Consider the following 25,503-nt stretch of genomic DNA (forward strand, 5'->3'; position numbering starts at 1 on the left):
TAAGACAGACTGTAGTTATTGTGGTTATCGCGCAATTACTTGCACGTTTAAATGATCAAGGCAAGTGCTTTTTTACAAATTATTTTGGCCTATTTCAAACGTACATAAATAATCTAGCATGTCTCAAGCCGTTATTATTTTTTGGCAATTATATAAAGTAATCATATAGAAGTATATAACAGAGATTGACAGTGAACATTTGGTCGGCATATCTAAAAATAAAGAAATATAATAAATTGTACAGGACTTGTTTTATCACCTTAACTTTTGATTTAGATCGGTAGGTGATTTAAAATCTTATTTTTTCGTGTCTAGTCATACAACAATCCCTAGCAATATTTTTTTTGTCTTTACCGTCGGTTGTACACACAAAAAACCTCGTTATTATTTTCGGATTTTGCTTATTTTTAAGATCAGCGGATCCGTACACTAAATAAAAGCTATTGTAAAGCCTTATACACCTATAACATTTATTCATATACTAAAGAAAGTATGCTCTTGAAAATTGGATTTGATAAAAAAAATACCATCACGATGTGTTCTATGCTGAAAACAGTCACTGAAACACTTCAAAGGTAAGGACCAAAACACAACTATGTATCAAATACATCACCAACGAATAACCATTTCTTGTTTGTTTCGTTTTTTGTCACCATCAAACATGGGTGTATAGTTTCTTTTGCTCGGCTGTTTAGCTTCGCGACACTTGGCTCTGGTGTGCTGACAAGTTTGAAACATGTCATTCAAAGAAACCCTGCTGACTGAACAACTATGGATTGTCCTGATTACCACGTCTGGAACTGCCCTGGAAATGGCCGTAGATCATGTACATGTACTTCAATAACTTCATACACTCAACAATAGTGAGTGAGTGATTTGGATTTATCGCCGCTTGTATGACTGTTTTGGCCACATAACAGTGTGCGACACATTGGTTTGACATATTTGGTTTGACATATTATACTTATGTGAGGAATCGAACCCAGGACTTCAGCTTGATGCATAAGCAAACATATTAACCACAAGGCTACCTTACCGCCATATCACCCTTTAATGTTGGCATGGTACCTTTAGGCTATGTACTCAAACACATGTTAAATCAGGTTTGGGGCGTTGTCTGCATCATGCAGGTGTCAGCCAGCATTGCCGCGTGATGTCATGGGAACGAGTTAACCAATCAGGGCTCACTTCCGTTGCACGAGTTTTTCACGCGCGTTAACTCGGACTGGACGAACGGTAGCAGACGGGCGCATGTTGAACAACCGTGCCAGTACGCGTCAGAGTAATTTCAAGAAGCTGGTGAGTATTAATCGAAATGAACATGACATAGACACTAATTGTTGATGTTTCTGCAACTTACGTGCTACAATTAACGTTCTTTTGGAAATTGGTTTGAGGTGCATTATTAAGAGCTTTAAGACCCCCCAGGATTTTTAGGGAATACAGAGCGTGTTAACAATGAGGTTAGTGCAGGAATAGATAATAAAATTAATAAATGTAACAATCTGTTCGTGGCCATATTGTGTGTAACATATTTTCAACTACCCACTCGTAACTTTATGTGTTGTATTATATACATATGAATCATGTCATGGGAAGGTTTCTCGGCATTTTAAACCAATAGATAGCACATCCGTTGGGGTCATTTACGGATACATTTTCAAATATCAAGGGCCAGGTAGGTACTTCTATGTGTTTACGAGTGAGTGAGTGAGTATGGGTTTACGCCGCTTTTAGCAATATTCCAGCAACATCACGGGGGGGGGGGGGGGGACACCAGCAGTGGGCTTCACACTTTGTACCCATGTCGGGAATCGAACTCGGGTCTTCAGCGTGACGAGCGAACGCTTTAACCGCAAGGCTACCCGACCGCCCCTTGTGTTTACGAAAAGGTTAGAGCACAATGACCTGGTGTCTGTTCTTTGAAATGGTTAGTTTTTGAGGCTCGGATTTTTCAATCATCAAGGCAAATTAAAGGGGACAAAAGAAGCTCCGACATTGCCAAGTGGTGTTTAACTTACACTTCAGTTTGTCAATGCACGGTATTGCGTCGCCAATGTTGGTCGGCGATTGTTTCAGATTACCAACATAACTGTTTTCATTATCCATGGTTTAAGATACCAATAATCGGTGCCTAAATGCGGTGTATATGCGGTAAATATCAGGCGTTTGGAATAAACACTATGACGTATTCCCAACAATATATTTACCATCTCCAAACACACTCACGTGGTAACATCGATGAATACACAGTTACTATAGTGAATGATTTCGGGATTGGCGTCGCTTTCAACACAGTGCTGGGGTTGCTGAGTTTCTTAAATTTCACAATGCGACAATGGTATACTATAGTGAGGTATAAACTGATAATGACATAATGAAGTAATCTTTCAGATGGTTTTAGTAATGGTAGAGGGGCCCCTTGGATGCAGTTCTGACCGATAGAAGTACGAAATTATTTGTTTACATGACTAACGCTGCTGATTCGGTAGAGTATCCGAGTAGTACAATGTGTGAAATCCACCCCTAATGCCTATAAGCGGTGTAAATCCACGCACACTCTCTGGTAAGGTTTATAACTTAGACTCTTCATTCACTGACAACATCGAAACGTAATTCGGCAAATTAAAACAATATGCCCACGGGGACCGATGAACTTAGAAACTCTTCCTACGCCGATGTACGTGTATAATAAGTGAGTACTAAAGATGTTCTCGGCGATGGGTACAGTGTGGGGGATTCCTCCCCCCTCATCTTGCCCCTTTTTGGAGTACCCCGCCACAATATTGCTGGAATACTGTTAGAAGCATCCTTAAACTCATTGTCATTCACTCAATCACAGTGCTCCGATAGAATTTGCGCCTCTCATGGTTTTTTCTCCACGAAGTGTTTATTGTACGATAAACAACTCCTACTCGTCGGATTATTTCTCAAATAATTGTGTGTTTTTTCAGTTTTTACGAAATAATCTGAAAATAATATCATTATACAATCGCATCTGAAGGCGCCGGAATTCCGTCGCTCATTTTTGACAGAAACCTTTGATTCAAGATTCGTCCTGATAATGTTTCAAGGTTTATAAGCACAAAACAAGTGGTCGTGGGTTACCATATCAACATCATATTTCAATAGAAGTCTTAGTAGATTTATATTTTTGTTACATGGCGATTTCCAAATTGAAACGCAGAGGTTAACCAAAAAATCGGTTCGTACAGAACTAAAATGTGTAATGAGTACCACATAGTACACACAATCAACGAATAATCAATACATCTTATTTAAACACAGCTTTATTTTTACAATAAGAAAGGCAGTTAAATGGGTTTAATAAGTGGCAGTAGCAATACGCCCTAGAATTAATGTTAGTGCATTCATGAATGTTCAGAATGTTGTCACTGTTGAATGACTCAATCAATTAATTCTGGTCCCTCACTTTCAGTATATTTTGCATCGCTCAATAAAGAAAAGATAGTGTTCTGGTGTAGTTTGAAAATCAATGCAGTTTTCAAACTTCAAAAGGAACCACTCAACTTACATATTAATCGGTGTGACAGTTAATGTAATTAGTATGTGGTGTAAATGCTAATGACTAGGATTTAACGTTGTAGTCAATATATTTTTTTATAAAGGTCATCATAAAACAATCATACCGAAATTGTCAGTGGAGAAATAGCAACGGAAACACGTACATACCCAAAATGTTGCTTATACCTATCGTGTCACTGGATTGTCTGGTCGAGAATTCTTCTGTAACTTGTGTGAGTGGCGGGTGATACCAGTAGAGCAGGACATGCTTACCCTTTCGCGAACACCAGATGTAATCGCTGATTTTCAGTGATACATTAATAAAAGTTTCACCACTATTTTGCCCTTTACACCCAATGGAATCTTGTTTGGGCAGTTAATAGAGACTGATTATTCGCTGGCGTTAACGTAACATATTTACTGATTTTGTGTTACAATTGTAATGGAAACAATTGGTGATTTAAGTACAATATGACTTTGTAGTCAGTATCTTTTATTAAAGGTCAATATTAAAATTGTCAGAGAAGTTGAGAAATAATGGAAACACATTGCATCCAAGTATTGCTTAGTAATGTTTATAAGACAAGGCAGTTTAGCATATCTTTGCGTTTTGTATCACTGAATAAGGTTGGTACCTCTGGCATAAATAATTAAAATATATCATCATCACCATCATTAGTGTGGGGGCCACGGGTGGCCCAGTCGTCTAAGGCGCCGTAATTCGCTGTGTAGAGTTCATGCCATAAACCTATGATCGTGGGTTTGAATCCGGTTTGCCCCGATTATGTTTCTGGGTAATTCAGCCACCTACTTCTGCTCGTGGGTTTCACCAAATGGGGAAACATCTAAGACCTGCATCACTTTCCTTCCACATTGGCCTGATAGACAGGCTGTGATATAACTGGAATACTTGAAAGCAGCCTTAAAGCCGATTAATTCACTCACTCATCACTGTGGTTTTCTTTTCAGAATGGAGGTGAGTGCTACAGTTGCAATGGACTACAGCTGCATGGGCAACCGTGAAGAGACTGAGTCGGGCTGTTCCATGCGGTTTAACAGTATTGCACTTATATCAGGGTGTGTCAGCTTAATGTGGGAGGAAAGCCCGAAGTGATGCAGGTCTCAGACGTTTACCACTTCGCTGAAACCCACGAGCACGAGCACGGTATGGTGCTGACAAACCTAGAAACATAATCAAGACAAACGGGGATTCGAACCCACAATCATATATTTCTGGCGTGTCCAAGGGATCATATCCCAATTGCATGAATTGATGCTCATGTCAATCACTGGACTGTCTGGTCTAGACTCTATTATTTACAGACCGAAGTCATATAGCTGGAATGTTGCTTAGTGCGGTGTTAAGCAACAAACAAACAAACACACAAACAAAGACCATTTGTGGAGGGGCTTTGAAATTTTCATCTTCCAAATAATTCTTGAGGTGGCCCAAAAGATAAAGCGGATACATGATCAATGCTTTCCAGTACCCCTTGGGATGGTCAGGTTCCGACCCAACTCTCCATTGGGTTATCATTGAGACTATCATATATTAAAAGAACAATCTTCTTGATTTGTTCAACCTGAGTATGGTTTTACCCTGCTTTTAGCCATATTCCAGCAATAAAAATAGGCCTCACACATTCTACCCATGTAGGGAATCGAATCCAAGTTTAAGGCATGAGGAGCCAAATCTTTTGACTAGGCTACCCCCACTGTCCCGATTTGTTCAAGATGAATACAACAAATAAACTTATGTTGAAGTGCAGCCTACCCTATATAATGAAAATGTCATGTAGCAGATGACAGGTGGTGTGCACTGATTTAATTCTCAAACAAGACAACATCCACAACATTCCAAACGGGCAGTTGAAGGGATACAACTCTGTGTCACTTTCAGATATCATGACAAAATATACAAATTGTTATCATGACTTTATTTCTTAAACAAACAAAATAGCATCTGAAACAATGACCTTAGCTAGTCTTTCCATACAATACAAAAGGCACTTTACAGAGAGACGCTTCTCAAACTTGCAAATCTGCTAAAAAAATACACCATTCTCTGTTTACATTTTATATCACATCTATTGTCTTAACAAACAACAATGGCATACAAGCTTGAATGTCTGCAGGCCTCTTGCAGCAGTACTGTTGCAACCGTAAAACCGTAGAATGTACAGCAATATTTTGCATATACTCCCAAATATTTCATTTCTGAAGCAGCCATTTTTTCAGAATATTTTTAACTTCAAATGACCTGTGGTGCAAACATTCAGTATTCTGTAGTCATACGGACATACTCTTTCCCAGAAGGAAGGTCAACCTTCGTGAAGTTGGGGAATAGCTTCTTGGCATCCTCATTGGACAAAGACGGCACAACCATACATGGTTTCCCACTCTGTAATACAAGACAGGGTAATATAACACCAGGTAGGGTAATATAGCACCAAGTAGTATAAAATAATACCAGGTAGTGTAATATAACACCAGGTAGGGTAAAATAACACCAGGTAGGGTAATATAACACCAGGTAGGGTAAAATAACACCTGGTTGGGTAATATAACACCAAGTAGGGTCACATAACACCAGGTAGGGTAATATAGCACCAAGTAGTGTAAAATAATACTAGGTAGGGTAACATAACACCAAGTAGGGCAATATAACACCCGGTAGGGTAATATAACACCAGGTAGGGTAAAATAACACCAGGTAGGGTAATATAACACCAAGTAGGGTCATATAACACCAGGTAGGGTAATATAGCACCAAGCAGGGTAATATAGCACCAAGTAGGGTAAAATAACACCATATAGGGTAAAATAACACCATGTTGGGTAAAATAATACCAGGTAGGGTAATATAACAAAAGATATGGGATTGAAATAAAAGACAAAAATAAGAGCAATGATAATTCAATTGAGGTTTGTAAGGGATGCAAAAACTGATCATGTAAATGTGATATTTTTTTAAGTTGTAAGCAAATAACGAGGTGTTTATATTTTGAAAACTGACCACCCGATCCCGTTAGTGGCCTCTTACGACAAGCAGAGTCGCCTTTTACGGAAAGCATGGGTTGCTGAAGACCTATTCTATCCCTGATCTTCACAAGTCCAACTTTATTTGAATGTAATCTGCTAGCACGTCAAGAGAAAAGATGGGGATAGTGCTGGACTTTTGCACTTTGTTGCATAACACCCTCAAGAGCTGTGTTTGATTTAACACCTTGTGTCTATCCTTGTTTTGACAGATTCCAGGAGGGGGTTTGAACAAAATATTTTTGCAGGAAGTCATGGTCAACTTAGTTGATGTTGGAATGACAAAAGATTGATTAAGTATATTGTTGTCATCAATTCAATGTATGTTTCTTGTGCTATTAGCAGTTATCTCACCTCCCAGTCAACTGGGGTGGCAACTTTCTTTGAGGCCGTAAGCTGGAGAGAATCAATCACTCTCAGGATTTCACTGAAACCAGAACAAGCATAATACAATCTACTGCAACCAGAACAGGCATCATACAACCTACTGCAACCAGAACAATCATCATACAATCTACTGCAACCAGAACAGGCATCATACAACCTATTGCAACCAGAACAGGCATCATACAATCTACTGCAACCAGAACAGGCATCATACAACCTACTGCAACCAGAAAAATCATCATACAACCTACTGCAACCAGAACAATCATCATACAACCTACTGCAACCAGAACAATCATCATACAACCTACTGCAACCAGAACAATCATCATACAACCTACTGCAACCAAAAAAATCACCATACAACCTACTGCAACCAGAACAATCATCATACAACCTACTGCAACCAGAACAATCATCGTACAATCTACTGCAACCAGAACAATCACCATACAATCTACTGCAACCAGAAAAATCATCATACAACCTACTGCAACTAGAACAATCATCATACAATCTACTGCAACCAGAACAGGCATCATACAACCTGCTGCAACCAGAACAATCATCATACAATCTACTGCAACCAGAACAATCATCATACAATCTACTGCAACTAGAACAATCATCATACAACCTACTACAACCAGAACAATCATCATACAACCTACTGCAACCAGAACAATCATCATACAATCTACTGCAACCAGAAAAATCATCATACAACCTACTGCAACCAGAAAAATCATCATACAACCTACTGCAACCAGAAAAATCATCATACAACCTACTGCAACCAGAAAAATCATCATACAACCTACTGCAACCAGAAAAATCACCATACAACCTACTGCAACCAGAACAATCATCATACAATCTACTGCAACCAGAACAATCATCATACAATCTACTGCAACCAGAACAATCATCATACAACCTACTGCAACCAGAACAATCATCGTACAATCTACTGCAGCCAGCACAAGATTCATAGAACCTACTGTCACCCCATCCCACCCCACCCCTACCTCAGCTAATAATTATGACACATTCATGCTATATAGAGAGATAGGAGACAACTCACGCAAAGTTTCTGCCAGTTGTAGCAGGGTAGAGGAGTGATAGCTTCAACTTCTTGTCTGGTCCAATAATGAAAACCTGGGGAACAAGACCATGTTATATTTATCTGGGTTAAGTGGAGTCTAGAGTGTATCAGGTGCTGGTCATTTGCCATATGCATAGTTACATGTGTGATAATTGACCTTACCTTGAACACAGAAAGTAGAGAATTCTGCAAGATATCATTAGCATTGCTGGCATCCGATTTCCCAGGAAGATGGATCCTCTAGAATCCCAAGTTAGATGGATGCTCTCGATCCCCCAACCAGAATACACAGGAAGATGGATCCTGTAGAATCCCCAGTTAGATGGATACTCTCGATCCCCCAACCAGAATACCCAGGAAGATGGATATTCCAGAACCCCTAAGCAGACAGATCTTCTGTAAACCCCAAGGATACTGCACCCCCAACCCACAGGTAGATAGATACTACAGACCACCCAGGTAGATGGATATGCCCGAACCCCCAAGGTAGATGAATACTCTAGAACCCCCAGGTAGATACTACAGAACCCCCAGGTAAATAGACACTTTAGAACCCCAGGTAAATAGACACTCTAGAACCCCCAGGTAAATACTACAGAACCCCCAGGTAAATAGACACTCTAGAACCCCAGGTAAATAGACACTCTAGAACCCCCAGGTTAATACTACAGAACCCCCGAGTAAGTAGACACTCTAGAACCCCCAGGTAAATAGACACTCTAGAACCCCCAAGTAGATGGATACTCTAGAATGACCAGCAGCTACTCACTGCTCTACAGGTAAGGGCCAGGCCTGCAGCATCCTTCTCGGCAGGGTCCACCATACCCAGCTTGACCGCTAGAGACCTGTCCTTGTCAGAGATGATAGGGTAGGGGAAGTCACCTGATTGCTTTGCATAGGCCATCACATCCTGTGGAGGAACAAGGATAGCCTTGTAATGCCAGGATGAGGTAACAGGGGTGAATGTTTGTTCTTTAGTGCCACACTCAGCAATATTATTATATTATGAATTTGTATAGTGCACTGTCCAATTTATAACTCTTATTGTTACCCAAGTCAATGGATCAGTGCTCACTTGATTTATATTCTCAGCTCCCTGGTGAGTATACAACCCAAGCAGCGTGTGAGGTCACCATTTCCTCCCACAAGGTACCATTTCATTGCTGGGTGAACAGAGGCATATATCAAACAAAGTCACTTGCCAAAGGAGACACCACATGTTTTACTGTGCTTCAGTGTGGGGCAAGCAAAACTCAGGAATCAAGCTGTCAAATATGGTCACCCTTTCAATTATTCTACGAAACTGATTCAAACAAAGATGAGCCAGCTCAAGAGGTATAAACATGGCCGCCTGACACAAAAAGAAACATGGAGAGATTGGACTATTTGTTTTCTCTCTAATTAGTTGCTTAACATAAACCACTGATCGAAAACGGGTGAGTGAATGTTGTCATCAATCAATCAGTCAGTGAGCATGACCACCTGAGCCTTAAGTCGCCTCTTAGAACATGGACAGGTTGTCATGGACCAGTTCTAACCAAGGGAACCATGAAGATCCAGAGTAGATTAGGTCTTCAGCAACTGATGCTTGCAATAAAAGTCAATTATGCTTGTCGTAAGAGGCGGCTAATGGGATCGGGTTGTCAGGCTCGCTGACTTGGTTGTGCATGTCATCCTATCCCAATGATCATGACATCAACCACTAGATTGCCTGGTCCAGACTAAATTATTTACAGACCGCTGTCATATAGCTGGAAGATTGCTGAGAGCGATGTTAAATTACAAACAAACAAAAACCAATCTAACCAGGGATGCAGATGTGGATATGGGTTAGGGTTGGACACTGTTTGTTTGTGTGTTTGTTGTTTAACGCCACACTCAGCAATATTCCAGCTATATGACGGCGGTCTGTAAAAAATCGAGTCTGGACCAGACAATCCAGTGATTGACATGAGCATCGATCCACGCAATGGGATACGATGTGATGCATAACCAAGTCAGCGAGCCTGACCACCCGATCCCATTAGTCGCCTTTTACGGCAACCATGGGTTGCTAAAGAACTATTCTACCCTGGCTCTTTTCACTGCCTCTGAAGGATTGGACACTATGCAACACTGAGGTGAAATGGGGTTTAACGTCACGTCCAAGATTATTGCATTTATATAGTGCTTATACACGCGCATGCACGTGTTGTTGTGTCTGCTTATACTAGTTTGGACTGATGCCGATTTATAGAGCTTTTGAAAAGATGCGGCCAGGGATCGAACCCCAGACCTTCTGCTCTCCAGGCGGGCGCTCTACCACTACACCACGGAGGTGGTCTGTGCAACAATTGCTTCTCAATGTCTCTGAAGTGATGCTACCTCACCTTTGACCAGCCCTTGTGGCTTACTACATCATCACAGGACAGAGCAATCATCTTCACCGCCCGCTTGCTGAACTCTGGGACAAGCTGGACGACTCGGCCAAGCTCGGTGGTGCACACAGGAGTGTAGTCCGCGGGATGGGAGAACAGGATGGCCCAACTGAGGAACACAAAACAACATACAACCTTGGGAATAGGAAGGACATGAAGGACATTTGTTGTTTGTTCTGTTTTGCTTTAGACCCAAACTCATTAGAATCAGATCTCAGTGCTCACTATAGACTAACATTTAGTCTCTGAAATCTTATATTACACAATATCCTTCTTGACTCTAAAAAAAATTAAAAAATTCCCAATGCTGATTTCAGATTTGGAATAGAGCTAGCTTGAGCTGGCTAGACTTGCTTTTGTATGCATTTCTAGATTATTAATTTTTCATAAAATAAATATATTCCACGGTCATGGTGCAGGACTATGCTCACTGCTGCTAAACTAAGATCTGGGGACATCCCATTACAGATCACATCAGAACAAACTTTTGTGAACTTTGGCCAACCAGTATAATGACTTACAAGAAGTTGACATAAACCAAATCACAAAGTAGCTTTCTTGTGCTTTATGGCACTAATTTCAAACTGGCAGCTTCCATTCCAGACTAAGCTATGACAGATATCGATTCAAAATTTGAAAACTGAACAAAAGAAAATTGTGGAATGTCTGATAGATGTGCAAGATTCTATGGCAGTGCTTTGCACAGACTATAGAAAGTCTCTCCCACTTCAAATTGAAGTGGCACTTGGAATACACATTCTGACTGTCTATTTCCCAATATCATAAGTGATTTCTGTTTAGCATTAGCGAGAACAAAGATGTGATTTTAATGATTGCTTTACATCACAGTCAGCAATATTTCATGGCGGTCAGTAAATAAAATGTACTTACCTTGCTGAAAATCACATTTTGTGCAGAAATCATGCAGAATTTTGCATTTATCTGCTACGGAATTTGTGAAATACAATGCAGACATTCTGTGTCTAGCTGTGAATAAGTTTATAATAAAAATGCCTGCCACAAGTCAAACAGGTGCAAAACTACGAATTGGCAGCGAAATACAAGACGCTTAATGTGGGAGAACGTTGCTGGCAGAACATTGATTATTATCGGGATTTAAACCCTGCAGTTGGTACTTCTGATCAGGTTACTCTTCGGATCCGTTGAATGCCAATATGAGTTTTGGACTCTGTCTTAATAAAATATGAGGTCTTTGAGCAGTTATGTAGCAGCCAATTATATATGATGTGAAAATCAACTTTCTAATCTCTGTTGATGAGACTATCAGTTGGCAAATGTTGATTTTACACATGAGAAAACTCCAAGAGAAACCTTTTACAAGCCTGCAATTAGTCTGCAAACTTAAGTCTGGTTTAACACAACTTTGAACAGTTTTTCCGTTTTATCAAGACGTGTCAGGAAGGGGTGGGGGGGAATGATGATAAGTCGGATGGGGGGGGGGGGGGGGGAGAGAATGGATGTGTCAGGATGGAGCGGATATGTTGGGTTGGAAGGGGGATGCGTCAGGATGGAGAGGGATGTGTCTGGATGGAAGGTGGAAGGGTGGATGTGTCTGGATGAAGGGTTGGATGTGTCTGGATGAAGGGTTGGATGTGTCAGGATGAAGGGTTTTTGATGCGTCAGGATGGAGAGGGATGTGTCAGGATGGAGAGGGATGTGTCTGGATGGAGGGTTGGATGTGTCAGGATGAAGGGTTTTTGATGCGTCAGGATGGAGAGGGATGTGTCAGGATGGAGAGGGATGTGTCAGGATGGAGAGGGATGTGTCTGGATGGAAGGGTGGATGTGTCTGGATGAAGGGTTGGATGTGTCTGGATGAAGGGTTGGATGTGTCAGGATGGAGGGGGCATGCGTCAGGTTGGTGGGGTGGATGTGGGGAGAATGCTGAAAGTGACACAGGTTGTAGACTTTGACAGTTTTATTAGTCACAGATTATCTGGGATTCCAAAAAGAAAAGAGCCCTTAAAAAAAAAAATTGGGATAAATTGTTATTGTGTTGATGAAGTTCTTACTTTCCTAAATTCAGAGGTTAAAATCACATTCAATGCAGTAATGTTGAACTAAGCATGAAAACCTCCTCCTCCATACTGGTCCTGTTGTCAGTGAAATACAAGTTACCGCTACAAAGTCATAACATTAGTGAAACCTCAATAACATTAAATGGGAAATGTTTCATTTCAGTTTGGGAATTGTTTTACTGACATTTGCTGCAGATTTTGCAGCCGAATATTTGCCTCAAGACACATTGAAATATATCCCTGTCAGTTGGCTTATCCCCTCATTCTAAATACAAAACATTTGTTCATATCAAATGTGTTTTTGAATGACCTTGTGATCTTCAGCAACCCATGCTTGTCATAAGAGGCGACTATCGGGATCGAGTGGTCTGGCTCACTGACTTGATGGATGCAAGTCATTGTGTCACAAATGAATAGATTGATGCTCATGATGTCAATCACTGGATTGTTTTGTCCAGACTCGATTACTTGTAGATGCAACATGGCTGAGTGCAGCATTAAACAACAAATAAACAATGTAAGTAACTTTTACGAAGCCATTCAGCACTCTAAATGCTGTATGCCCAAACTATGATTTTTTTCCAGATTCTTCATTCCATACAGATGCATGCATGCAACATTCAGCACCAAGATCACAAGTTCATAGCACAAAGAAGAGATTATCATGGCAAACATACCAAGTCACGGTTCTTGCACAAAGCCTACTTGATGCGGTCTACTGACCACCACTTTGCACACAGAAGATATATTCTACACAGTCAGCCGGAACAAACATGTTGTGTGAACATGCTGACTCATGTCTGGTGGTTTTCTGATTCAACAGAATGGACAGAATCTCCTGAACAGAATGGATAGAATGGATAGAATCTCCTGAACAGAATGGATAGAATCCTCTGAAATGCAGTTATTAGGTGGAATTGTGTTCCGATAGAGTGATTGAAATATATCTCGATAATGATACAGCATCTCCTCAAGCATCCAATTTGAAGCTCTTAAGAAAAGAATCATATTCTATGTATATGTATATATAATATATGATTTTGCTGACTTACACTGATGCACTGTGTTATGACCAACTAAATCAGGGCTTGATTAAGGTAACTTGATCTAACTTGCACCAGGTTCACATATATGTTGACATGAAAACATGTTGACAAGTTGCACCCTGGTCCCATAGACTTATCGAAGTTGAAACATAGACAGGTCTGCTGTCAGCGTGTAATAAAATAATGACGCACGGCTGTCAACCTTGATAGGAACATGTGCACATAATCTTGAAGTACCCACAGTTTGATGATGTCAAGCCAAAAAAAGTATGACAAATTACATGTAACTTTGGGATTTGTGATGTAGTATGGGAAATGAACTTTAGAGGTATTCAGTGTGTTCAAAAATCAAGTTTGTGTGGACAAATAAGGCTTAGACCTACACAGATTTAATCATTTTTGACATGTGCTGGGTGCATGAACTGAGGTAGGCAAATATTAGGTTATATTTTTCAATAATAGGTTTCATGTTTCACAGATCTACATCAAGCCATGTAAATGATCAGTGAGTGATAACGTGAGTAAATACTCAATGGTTAAACAAATTATCTGTCTCCCTGTTTCAGTCATATTTATGGAACAAAATTAATCCAAAATGTGTCTTGGAATGTGCAGAATGTGCTGTCTCTTTTACGAATCTGGGTGTTCCCATACTTCAACATATACATATGATAGTCGTTGCAGTATGATCACTTTGTGGAACAGTTTGTTTGTTGGTTAACTCTGCAGGGCCCTATTGCATGTGACAGTGTCCAATATGCATCGGTACATAGCACAATATTAACTGGCAGTATTCATCCATACAAACATGCCAACACAAAAGCTCATGTTTAGATGAGAAAATCAGCCAAGCAAATCGCATTTACCGTATTTACCGTAAGCGCCCAGGGCACTCTCAAAATTAGAAATAGGGGGCTCTTATTAGAATATTATTTTGGTGAAAAAAAAAAAGGGTTGAAAGATAAATTTCGTGGAGCTTGAAATGTTTATGTAAACAGATATAATTTTCACGGAATTTAATTGCCAATAATTAAGGGTGAATATTATATGCGAATAAATAAGATCAATTGTAAGGGGTGCTAATTGGGATTGTTCATTAGCCAATATCTTAGCAAATGTCGCCGTGGGCGCTTATTAGAGCGGGGCGCATATTACATCGAATACGGTATAAGATTTCAGTATTAGTACTGATAGATAGAAGGTGATCTATCTGTACAAGGTGGCTGATCTATGTACACACATAGCCTACAGCTCCCCTGAATAAAACAAACTGAACTGAACAGCACTGCAGCCACTACGTGAGGTCTGACATGGTTCATGTAGTGAGGTCAAGGCTGCTGTGACAATTGTCAACCCATGAACAATACAAATGGGGGGTTTTATATTTCGTGCTGAGTCACTCTCTGGACCAGACCACACCAACGAGACATGTTGTTGATATATTGTGTCAGGCATGGCTGATCTTGTAGTACTAAGTATACTGTTTCCAAACAACTAAGTCTGCTATCCTCTTTATCTCCAGGGCCCCATTCCACAAAGCGATCTTAGCACTACGATCATCGTAAGCCTATGTTAAAGTGTGGGAGTAACGATCATCTTAGCGCTAATACCGCTTTGTGGAAGGGGACCCAGGGCTTGTATTTTGGTAAACCTACACTAGCCTCTGGATTCATTCCTGTGGTTCTCACAATCTCAAATTATCCACCCTTGATTGTCACTAACATTTTACAGATCAATCAAACATTGAGCTTAGTAAAAAAGAAATAGTTAAGGGTGGACTTTTTATAATTTATTTTTTTATTCCATTTTCCATCATATTTTACATTTCAATTTCATACATAGAGGGTGCATGGATGTATTGTGACATTGGGTGGGCTTGGTATGCTGCAAAACAGATGATTAAGTTTGGGTAACAACAATGATTTAAAATAGTACAACATTTCTCCCCATAGGTGTCAGGGTTCTTTTCCCACATTTTCATTTCCTTTTCTATCTTATCAAAGTTTTTTAGTGTTAAGTTTCTCTCAAACTCTTTTGTAATTAATGGGACTGGCCACCATGTTGTTGACATCGCCAACTCAACATTGAGACTGGTTTGTAACCATCATTCTGATAGGTCTGTTACACTGATTAACGTAGCATATCAAATTGGCTAAAGGATATAAATGAAGGGCGAGCAATATGAGATTGCGAGAACCACAGGAATGGATCCAGATGTAGTTGATGTAGGTTAAAGCGAGCCCTGGAGATATAGAGGATACTGCTAAATCAGTATAGACTTGCTCCGTTTAGAAATTTTTGAAGATTTGGAGTGGGTGGAATATTTGTTTTTTTTACATTAAAGGAAATTGTTCTTCACTCTCGCTAATATTTGATTCAGAAACACGTTCACAACACTACACAAACACTTTCACAACACTACGCAAACATGTTCACAACACTACACAAACACTTTCACAACATTACACACATTCACAACACTACACAAACACATTCACAACACTACACAAACACATTCACAAAACTACACAAACATGTTCACAACACTACACAAACATGTTCACAACACTACACAAACACTTTCACAACATTACACACATTCACAACGCTACAAAATCATGTTCACAACACTACACAAACATGTTCACAACACTACACAAACACGTTCACAACACCACACAAACACTTTTACAACACTACGCTTTCACAACACTACACAAACATGTTCACTACACTACACTACACTACACTACACTACACTACACGTTCACAACTCTACACAAATATTAAAATCACTCTACATTATCTTGATACACTTGTACTTGTGAAGACAATGCAACTTAAAGGTCTTTGAACGGAGTCCTTATCGACACTTCTGTGTGAGATAGGCTATCCACAGTAAACTACATTTATAACGAACATGCTTACAAATGAACTCACTGATATAACAAACTCATTTTTTAGTACGGCCATTTGTTGTATATATGCTTAAAATGAACTACAGTCATTACAAACGAAAATTAGTGGTCCCTTAGAGTTTGTTATAACCGTAATTTACTGTAGTTATGAAAGACTTGTGAGTGAGTGAGTGAGTTAAAGTTTAACGTCACATCGGCAATATTTCAGCCATATCGTGACGAGAAAGACTTGTGGAACCAGTTAGTTCTTGTTTTCAGCAAACAAAGCCGAAGCAGCAGATATTTTTCATTTCATTTATTTTCTTATCTTTTTATTTGTCTGATCCAAAATAGAGCAGATGGGATTATAAAAATAAATAAAACTGTTATTATTATATTTTCCAATTTGGACCTGGCCCCATTTTGCATCCAGTAGGTTGAATCCATCAACAGATATTTTTTGTAATGCCACCCCGGGCAATATAGAATCGCTAGCAGTGTCAAAGCTGTGTCCTGGCCGACAAACTGAAATGTCAGGACAACATACCTCAATAAGGTCATGTGCCAGTAAACCATTACATTCATTCCTGTAATCTGTATCACAGATAAAAAGTAGTTGTCAGAATCACATTCTAGTTTAAATGGCCTGCTTCTTATTATCACTAAGTGATGTGCAGTATATGTGTCTGAGCCGAGTCAGAGTGTCAGCATGGTGATGTAGACAGAGCGGCTGATGCAACAATTTAGTTCTCTTTCACACAGGATTTAACAAATTTCTCTATCAAATGATATGGGCTCAAAATGAGCATGTTCATTAGGCCAGGACAACATTGTTTGTGCATGTTTTATAAAGTTACAAAAACTAATTACAAATGCTGCATTTGACTGAAAAAAGGGTATTTTGAAAATTGCTAATTTTTGTTAGAACCTTTCATTCATGATATATTTTAAGTAAGTCATTTTATTGGTTTAAAAATATTTATTTTCACAAAAGTGTGAAAATGGCTTGGTAAACAAGCGCTTATGTTAATACCGTTCCATTACACATAGGACATATTATAAGTCATTCTATTTAAATACATGTACAGCAACATTCTTTAGTTTACTGTCAGTTTGGGTACATTGTTTGGGGATAAATACTGAAACAGCTGAACAGTGAGTCTGTTGAACATGTGAGCCAGTTGAAGCCTAACAGCACGAACGACATAGCGTAGAATGAACTAGGGTCGCATATAAATCATGTACTGGTAGATCTGTTCGTTTCCCACCAACACTCAGCATGTATTATCATCGTCACATTCATTTCCTGCTTTCAACTCACTTGATGTCCCCGTGACACGACACAACTTTCCCTGGAAATCAACTATGAAGTGAAACTTCTGTGAATGAAAACCAAGGGCACAGTAAGGTCTGTCGTCTGTGTCAGTCCCTGAACCATATTATTTTCTCTTCTGCCAAGCCTTTACTGTAACACTATAGTTCTGAAAAAAGCGCTCCAGATTTTTCCCAGGTTCAGGTTCTGAATCTCCCATCTCACTGGGGCTCCTTTTGAATTAAAATGCAGTTGTCTGTTTCTATCAAAATCATATATTTTCAGAGACTTAGCATTAGTCTACTAGGTCTGTATACTATAATAACTGACCTGTGAAGATCTGGGGTGGAATATGTCTTAAGCAACCCATGCTTGTTGTAAGAGGCGACTAAAGGGATCGGGTAGTCAGACTCGCTGACTTGGTAGATGCATGTCATCATATCCCAATTGTGTGGATTGATGCTCGTGATGTCAATCACTGACTTGTCTGGTCCAGACTCGATTATTTTCAGACCACTACATAAATCTGGAATACTGCTGTGTGCGGCGTTAAACAACAAACAAACTATTATAACCCAGGTACTTTCATAAACGTTTTTGATATAAACATTTTATGTATGAAATTCTGTAATGCAGAATTTCAGATGGGATTTCTCAGTTGAAAATATGTAACAAAGGATAACTGCACATTGGTGAGGCAAGGACCTCAGTCACAGAATTTGTTTATATCCTCAGGGAGTGACCCAAAACATATTCTGACTGAAAGAAACATTCCAGGCCACCAGAATATTAAATGTTTGGCAGACCCTACAAGCCAAGCTTACAATCATACATTTGCCATCGATTAAAGAAACAGAGTATAGAAAACTCCTTTTAAAGAGAGTCTAAGCCCTGATAAATTGGCAGGGTCAGCAAGTTTGTTTCAAGACATTCGATCCAAGCCAACTCAAATTTCATGATTAATATCAATCTGTCGGTCCACAAATGTCTCAATTTCTCTTGTCATGAATCACAGCAATATGTACCCAACTTGGGCTCACAAGGACACAGGGATGTGGATAAAAGCCCAGCTTTAAATTTTCCCCTACTCATACTATTACCATTTATATAGCTCTAAGTTATTTCTGCTTGCGTGCTAAGGTGCAGGTAACCTCAGCTGTGATAAGACGTTCTAACATCAAGGTCAACATTATCTTATCACACAGTTCATGCATTGTGGGAGTTCGCAATGAAAGCCCTCATATAATCTGCTATTGGTCAGAATCTCCTTGTGATTCAAATCCCAATTTTATTATTCATATGAACATGCTTCAATGAGAAAACCTCTCCTTGCTTGTCAAATAACATCTGCTAAATCTACATATACATACTGTATATGTAAGCAAGTATTATATCCTACCTCAATATTATCCCGGGGGAAGTTTTACTCTAGAGTATAGTATAGGATAAGATTAAACACTCTTGTATGGGTTCAAATTCACTAGGGAGAATCATCCTGGCAGTAGAGAATTTCATCCCCGGGATAAAAAATAGGGTAGGATAATATTCACTCTTACATATACACAGTTCTAAACGACTTGCTCCCCTAGGCCCCACCCTCCAACCCCGCCCCGACCTATTTTTAGACCAATCTGTAAGTAATCTTCATAAGCAATCCTTAAGTCTGAATATTTACATGACAATCCATATTTTCTAGTGATTATTACACATTTTTTTACAAAAAACACAGCAGCGTAGAAGGGGTATGTAATTGCCTAGTTACTATTACTGGAAAGTTTCAGTTTCATCAGGGTTTGAACAAAGTTTATGCGCTACCCTTTAATCTCTTGAAACAAATTCAACTCCTTGTCACAACTCGCTTTGTCAATGTTCTAAGACCACAGGGCGCATATTATGTCGAATACGGTATATATATATCTATCTATCCATACATCCATACATGCACCTACTTTAAATTTGTTTACAGCAAGACTTTGTCCCTTTTAACATGTAACATCGAGTATGTAATACCATTGTGAAACATTGTTGTAAGTGCATTTCTAATGTGTTCTTATGAATGGCATAACTTGGTTTTATCACCTTCAGCTATACAATACCAATGATTCAAATGCTAATTTTCTTTATTTACTTTTCTGCAACTTGTGCACTAGCAATAAATATTGACATTAATATATAGTTACCATTGCATATGACAAATATGTTCTGTCCTTTCCTGAAATGAATGTTGAACTTTTATTTCCACAACTCCATTAAACTAATCTTAGTTTTAATCCTTATACAACAACACTAATCAATACAGTTAAAGAATTAGGTGATAACATTATAATAATTATATATGCAAAAATCAGATAAAAGAAAAACATGTTTGAAATTTTGAACTTCTGTCTGGATAAAGCCCCACCCCTCGCTAACCTCGCTACCGTGTCGCATGACATATAAATATTTAAGCGCCACGCAGTTTTGAAATAAACTTACCTTCCACCAAGCCATTCGTGGAAGTCTATGGAACCAATGGTAGTTTCAGCTTTGAAATTAGGGAATATGTCGCCGAGGTTCACCATTTTTTTTCCGAGCGTTGGACCGGGCTGACAGTGACACGCGTTGTTGCCGGGACTGATAGTGAAGTGCGCCAAGCGTCGCGATAGCGGAGATCTAGTTTACATGTGTGACTACCGTGTTGCGTCTTGCTCTGATTACACGTAGCAATGTTTTTTTTTATTCAAGTCTTGTGTGAACATTCCGGTGATGTGAATTAAATATCATTGTGCTGTATTAGATTAGATGTGAGACGAGTACGAAACATCGAAACAGTGTTTGAATACAGCCTTTGGAATATTCGAAATTCGTGTCTGCAGGTGGGCGGAGTGGGGGAGTGGGGGGATTTGGGATGCCGGTGTTGCGGAGTGGGTGAACGGAGCGGGGTGCGAGTGGACGCGAAGTGGGGTGCGGGTGGACGTGAAGTGGGGTGCGGATGAATGGACTTGGAGAGCGGGTGGGCGGAGTGATGGTGCGGGTTTGTTGGTTGGCCACACTCAGCAATATTCCATTTATATGACGGAGGGTTGTAAGTAATCGAGTTTGGACCTTACAATCCAGTGATTGACAACATGAGCATCGATCCACGCAATTGGGATCGATGACATGCATCAACCAAGTCAGCGAGCCTGACCACCCGATCCCGTTCGTCGCCTCTTACGACAAGCATAGTCGTCTTTTACGGCAAGCATGGGTTGCTCAAAGACCTATTCTACCCCGCATCTTCACGGGTCGATGGTGCGAGTGGACGGAGGGGATGCGAGTTTCACAAAGCGTCGGGGCAGCAAGTAGTAAAAAATGTTGATTATCTTGAAACAACTGAGGCATGTTTTTAGCTGTTGACTTCGACCTGTGCTGCGAACGCGCTGGTTTAGTGTGGAACGGACTTAAGGCAAGATGACTGATCATGTACAATTATTGAAAACTGAAAAAGTAATAATAATTATGAGTATATAGATTTATGACTTTACAAAGCTGTCAATCTTCTAACTGTGTCGATAGAAGCCAGGTTGGGACTGATGCCGTGTGAATGCGTATCCGGGTCAAATATGAAACCTTTTATTGGTCAAACCTCAAATATTCTGCGCATTTCAAACTGCTAGCTGTATACGTGTAATGGGGACGAAACTAACCAAACATATTACCAAACTTTGTGTAGGACTTATTGTCCAATTATGTAACGGTACGTGTTAAAAAGGCGTTTATTTATTTATTTTAATTGACCTTATTTTGTTGGTCAGTGTCATATGGACTTCGTAAACATTGAAGCGCCATAAAATATCATACCATTGTAGCTCAGCAGTCAGCTGTTTGCTGCCGGTCTGTACATTATCGAGTCGAAACAAGCCAGTAACAGGGAGCATGAACAACGACGATCCACGTCATCGGGTTACGACAACATACAATTAATCAACTATGCCTGCCGTAGGAGGCGACTGACGGTTGGTTGGTTGGTTGGTTTGTTGTTTAACGCCGCACTCAGCAATAGTCCTGCAATATGACGGCGGTCTGTAAATAATCGATGCTGGACCAGACAGTCCAGTGATTTACATCAGGCGACTAACGGGATCGGATGGTCAGGTTCGCTGACTTGGTTGATGCGTGTCATCGTGTCCCAATTGCGTAGATCAATGCTCATGATGCGAATCACTGGATTGTCAGATCCAGACTCGATTATTTACAGACCGACGTCATATAGCTGGAATACTGCTGAGTGTAGCATTAAACAACAAAGAAAACTTACTAAGTGAGTGAGAGTGAGTGAGAGTGGTTGAACACCGTTCCCAACAGCATTTCAGTTATATCACGGCTTGCCAGCTTCTGGAAAGTGATGCAGGTCTTAGACGCTACCACTTTGGCGAAACGGGTATGGCATTGATCATGATCATATAGATTTCCATCAGCCCTTCGGGATGCAACTGCACATCAAATTCTAGCCTCATTGACGAATGGGTCTCCAGAGATCCTAATACAACATGGAGTAAGCGTGAGTTCTTGTCTCAGTGGGCTAGCATTATAAAATCAACCCAAAGCCACAGAGACTGAGACAAGATATTATTCCAGACTGGTACAAGTCGCCACACACACTCGCTCGCGCGCATGCAAGTCGCTCTGAGAGTGCAATAATATTGAACGTGACGTTAAACCCCATTTCAACTCCCCTCGCCTCATTCATTTGGAAGCAGCGGGTTCGTTTTTCGTTATTTGTTCTTTGAGTAAGGAAAAACAGGCCAGCAAGCTAGAGAGATGTGGTGAAATACACTGATACCCATGTAATAAGTAATAGCAGGTTCGACTTACAGGGGCACCATCATCCAAAAGCTGTTTACTTATTCAGAAAAACCGGAAAAACGAACCAGCACCGGGTTCGATACTCAGTTTATGTCCAACAATTCTATCAAATATACTGCGTGTACCGCGCGGCATTACTTTTATATATTTTTAAAGCGCCACGGTTTTGAAATAAACTTACTTAAAGCGTGGAAGACGTTGTGACCAATAGAAGATCAGCTTGGAAATTAGGGAATACTTCGCCGAGGTTCACCATTTTCCATCCGAGCGTTCGACCAGACGAAGTGGGGATGCGGGTGGGTAAATAGAGTGAGGTGTAGGTGGACGGTGGGCGAGGTGGTTGAACGGGGTGGTGGTGCGGGTGGGTGAACGGAGAGGGATGTAGGTGGACGGTGGGCGAGGTGGTTGAACGGGGTGGTGGTGCGGGTGGGTGAACGGAGAGGGATGTGGGTGGACGGTGGGCGAGGTGGTTGAACGGAGTTGTGGTGCGGGTGGGTGAACGGAGAGGTATGTGGGTGGACGTTGAGTGGGATGAGGGTAGACAGAGTGGTGGTGCTGGTGGATGAACGGAGAGGTATGTGGGTGGACGTTGAGTGGGATGAGGGTAGACAGAGTGGTGGTGCTGGTGGATGAACGGAGAGGTATGTGGGTGGACGTGGAGTGGGATGAGGGTAGACAGAGTGGTGGTGCGGGTGGATGAACGGAGAGGTATGTGGGTGGACGTGGAGTGGGATGAGGGTAGACGGAGTTGTGGTGCGGGTGGATGAACGGAGATGGATGTGGGTGGACGTGGAGTGGGGTAAGGGTAGACGGAGTTGCGGTGCTGGTGGATGAACGGAGAGGTATGTGGGTGGACGTGGAGTGGGATGAGGGTAGACGGAGTTGCGGTGCGGGTGGATGAACGGAGAGGTATGTGGTTGGATGTGGAGTGGGGTAAGGGTAGACGGAGTTGCGGTGCGGGTGGATGAACGGAGAGGGATGTGGTTGGATGTGGAGTGGGGTAAGGGTAGACGGAGTTGCGGTGCGGGTGGATGAACGGAGAGGGATGTGGTTGGATGTGGAGTGGGGTAAGGGTAGACGGAGTTGCGGTGCGGGTGGATGAACGGAGAGGGATGTGGGTGGACGTGGAGTGGGGTAAGGGTAGACGGAGTTGTGGTGCGGGTGGATGAACGGAGAGGGATATGGGTGGACGTGGAGTGGGGTAAGGGTAGACGGAGTTGTGGTGCGGGTGGATGAACGGAGAGGTATGTGGGTGGACGTGGAGTGGGGTAAGGGTAGACAGAGTGGTGGTGCGGGTGGATGAACGGAGAGGGATGTGGGTGGACGGTGGGCGAGGTGGTTGAACGGAGTGGTGGTGCGGGTGGATGAACGGAGAGGGATGTGGGTGGACGTTGAGTGGGGTGAGGGTAGACAGAGTGGTGGTGCGGGTGGATGAAGGGAGAGGGATGTGGGTGGACGTGGAGTGGGGTAAGGGTAGACAGAGTGGTGGTGCGGGTGGATGAAGGGAGAGGGATGTAGGTGGACGTTGAGTGGGGTGAGGGTAGACGGAGTGGTGGTGCGGGTGGATGAACGGAGAGGGATGTGGGTGGACGTGGAGAGGGGTGAGGGTAGACAGAGTGGTGGTGCGGGTGGATGAACGGAGAGGGATGTGGGTGGACGTGGAGTGGGGTAAGGGTAGACAGAGTGGTGGTGCGGGTGGATGAACGGAGAGGGATGTGGGTGGACGGTTGGCGAGGTGGTTGAACGGAGTGATGGTGCGGGTGGATGAACGGAGAGGGATGTGGGTGGACGAGGAGTGGGGTAAGGGTAGACAGAGTGGTGGTGCGGGTGGATGAATGGAGAGGAGATGCAGGTGGACGGAATAGGGGTGCTGAAGGATAGGGGTTTTGTGTGCAGGTGAGGTGGGGGTAGACGGAGTGGAGATGCAGGTGGGCGGAATGGGGTGCTGAAGGATAGAGCGGGGTGCAGGTGAAGTGGGGGTAGACGGAGTGGAGATGCAGGTGGACGGAATAGGGGTGCTGAAGGATAGAGCGGGGTGCAGGTGAGGTGGGGGTAGACGGAGTGGAGATGCAGGTGGACGGAATAGGGGTGCTGAAGGATAGAGCGGGGTGCAGGTGAGGTGGTGTAGACGGAGTGGGGATGCAGGTGGACGGAATAGGGGTGCTGAAGGATAGAGCGGGGTGCAGGTGAGGTAGGGTAGACGGAGTGGAGATGCGGGTGGACGGAATGGGGTGCTGAAGGATAGAGCGGGGTGCAGGTGAGGTGGGGGAAGACGGAGTGTAGATGCGGATGGGCGGAGAGGTGATGCGGGTGAACGTAGTGGGGATGTGGCTCGCTGCACTAATGGGATAAAACAAGGACTGGTCGGCTCGGAGTCAATACACAGTGTCTGAGTGGGGTATTCAGGGAGTATGCGGCAACTTGTTTATTTGTTGTTTAACGCTGCACTCTACAATATTCAAGCTATATGACGCATCAAACAAGTCAGCAGGCCAGACAATCCGTGAAGATTCCGGGGTAGAATAGGTCTTCAGCAACCCATACTTGCCGTAAAAGGCGACTATGCTTGTCGTAAAAGGCGACTAACGGGATCGGGTGGTCAGGCTCGCTGACTTGGCTGATACATTTCATCGATCTCAATTGCGTGGATCGATGCTCATGCTGTGAATCACTGGATTGTCCGGTCCAGACTCGATTATTTACAGACCGCCGTCATACAGCTGGAATATTGCTGAGTGCGGCGTTAAACAACAAACAAACAGCAGGCCTGACCACCCGATCCCGTAAGACTCCTTTTACGACAAGCATGGGTTGCTGAAGACCTATTCTAACCCGGGTCTTCACGGGACCACGGCGGTATGTAAATAATCGAGTCTGGGCCAGGCGCTCTGTGACTGACCTCATGAGCAT

The 25,503-nt window shown here is 41.9% G+C and overlaps 2 protein-coding genes across 2 annotated transcripts; both read right to left on the reverse strand.

Annotated features, from left to right (window-relative positions):
- Positions 1-5,440: 5,440 nt before the first annotated feature.
- Positions 5,441-20,408, reverse strand: LOC139458870 (peroxiredoxin-6-like). Its single transcript, XM_071240306.1, has 6 exons — positions 20,242-20,408; positions 10,426-10,582; positions 8,826-8,966; positions 8,036-8,109; positions 6,919-6,991; positions 5,441-5,926 (listed from the first exon to the last, which is right to left on the reverse strand). Exons 1-6 carry the CDS (start codon positions 20,325-20,327, stop codon positions 5,801-5,803), a joined length of 657 nt encoding a protein of 218 aa, XP_071096407.1. The 5' UTR covers positions 20,328-20,408; the 3' UTR covers positions 5,441-5,800.
- Positions 20,409-22,820: 2,412 nt separating this feature from the next.
- LOC139459453 (uncharacterized) lies at positions 22,821-25,503 on the reverse strand. The gene is made up of 2 exons (XM_071240899.1): positions 25,493-25,503; positions 22,821-24,933 (listed from the first exon to the last, which is right to left on the reverse strand). The coding sequence occupies exons 1-2, from the start codon at positions 25,501-25,503 to the stop codon at positions 22,821-22,823; spliced, it is 2,124 nt and encodes a 707-aa protein (XP_071097000.1).

Source organism: Haliotis cracherodii, unplaced genomic scaffold (assembly GCF_022045235.1).
Source record: "Haliotis cracherodii isolate W230 unplaced genomic scaffold, xgHalCrac1.p SCAF_13, whole genome shotgun sequence".
NCBI lineage: Eukaryota > Metazoa > Mollusca > Gastropoda > Lepetellida > Haliotidae > Haliotis > Haliotis cracherodii.

Bases quoted from the DNA above. Each gene is read 5' to 3' on its own strand.
- LOC139458870 (XM_071240306.1), bottom strand. From the start codon at position 20,327: ATGGTGAACCTCGGCGACATATTCCCTAATTTCAAAGCTGAAACTACC. The intron at 10,583-20,241 runs GTAAGTTTATTT...TGTGTTCCTCAG, and splicing joins CACGAATGGCTTGGTGGAAG to TTGGGCCATCCTGTTCTCCC. The intron at 8,967-10,425 runs GTGAGGTAGCAT...GTTCCTCCACAG, and splicing joins GCCACAAGGGCTGGTCAAAG to GATGTGATGGCCTATGCAAA.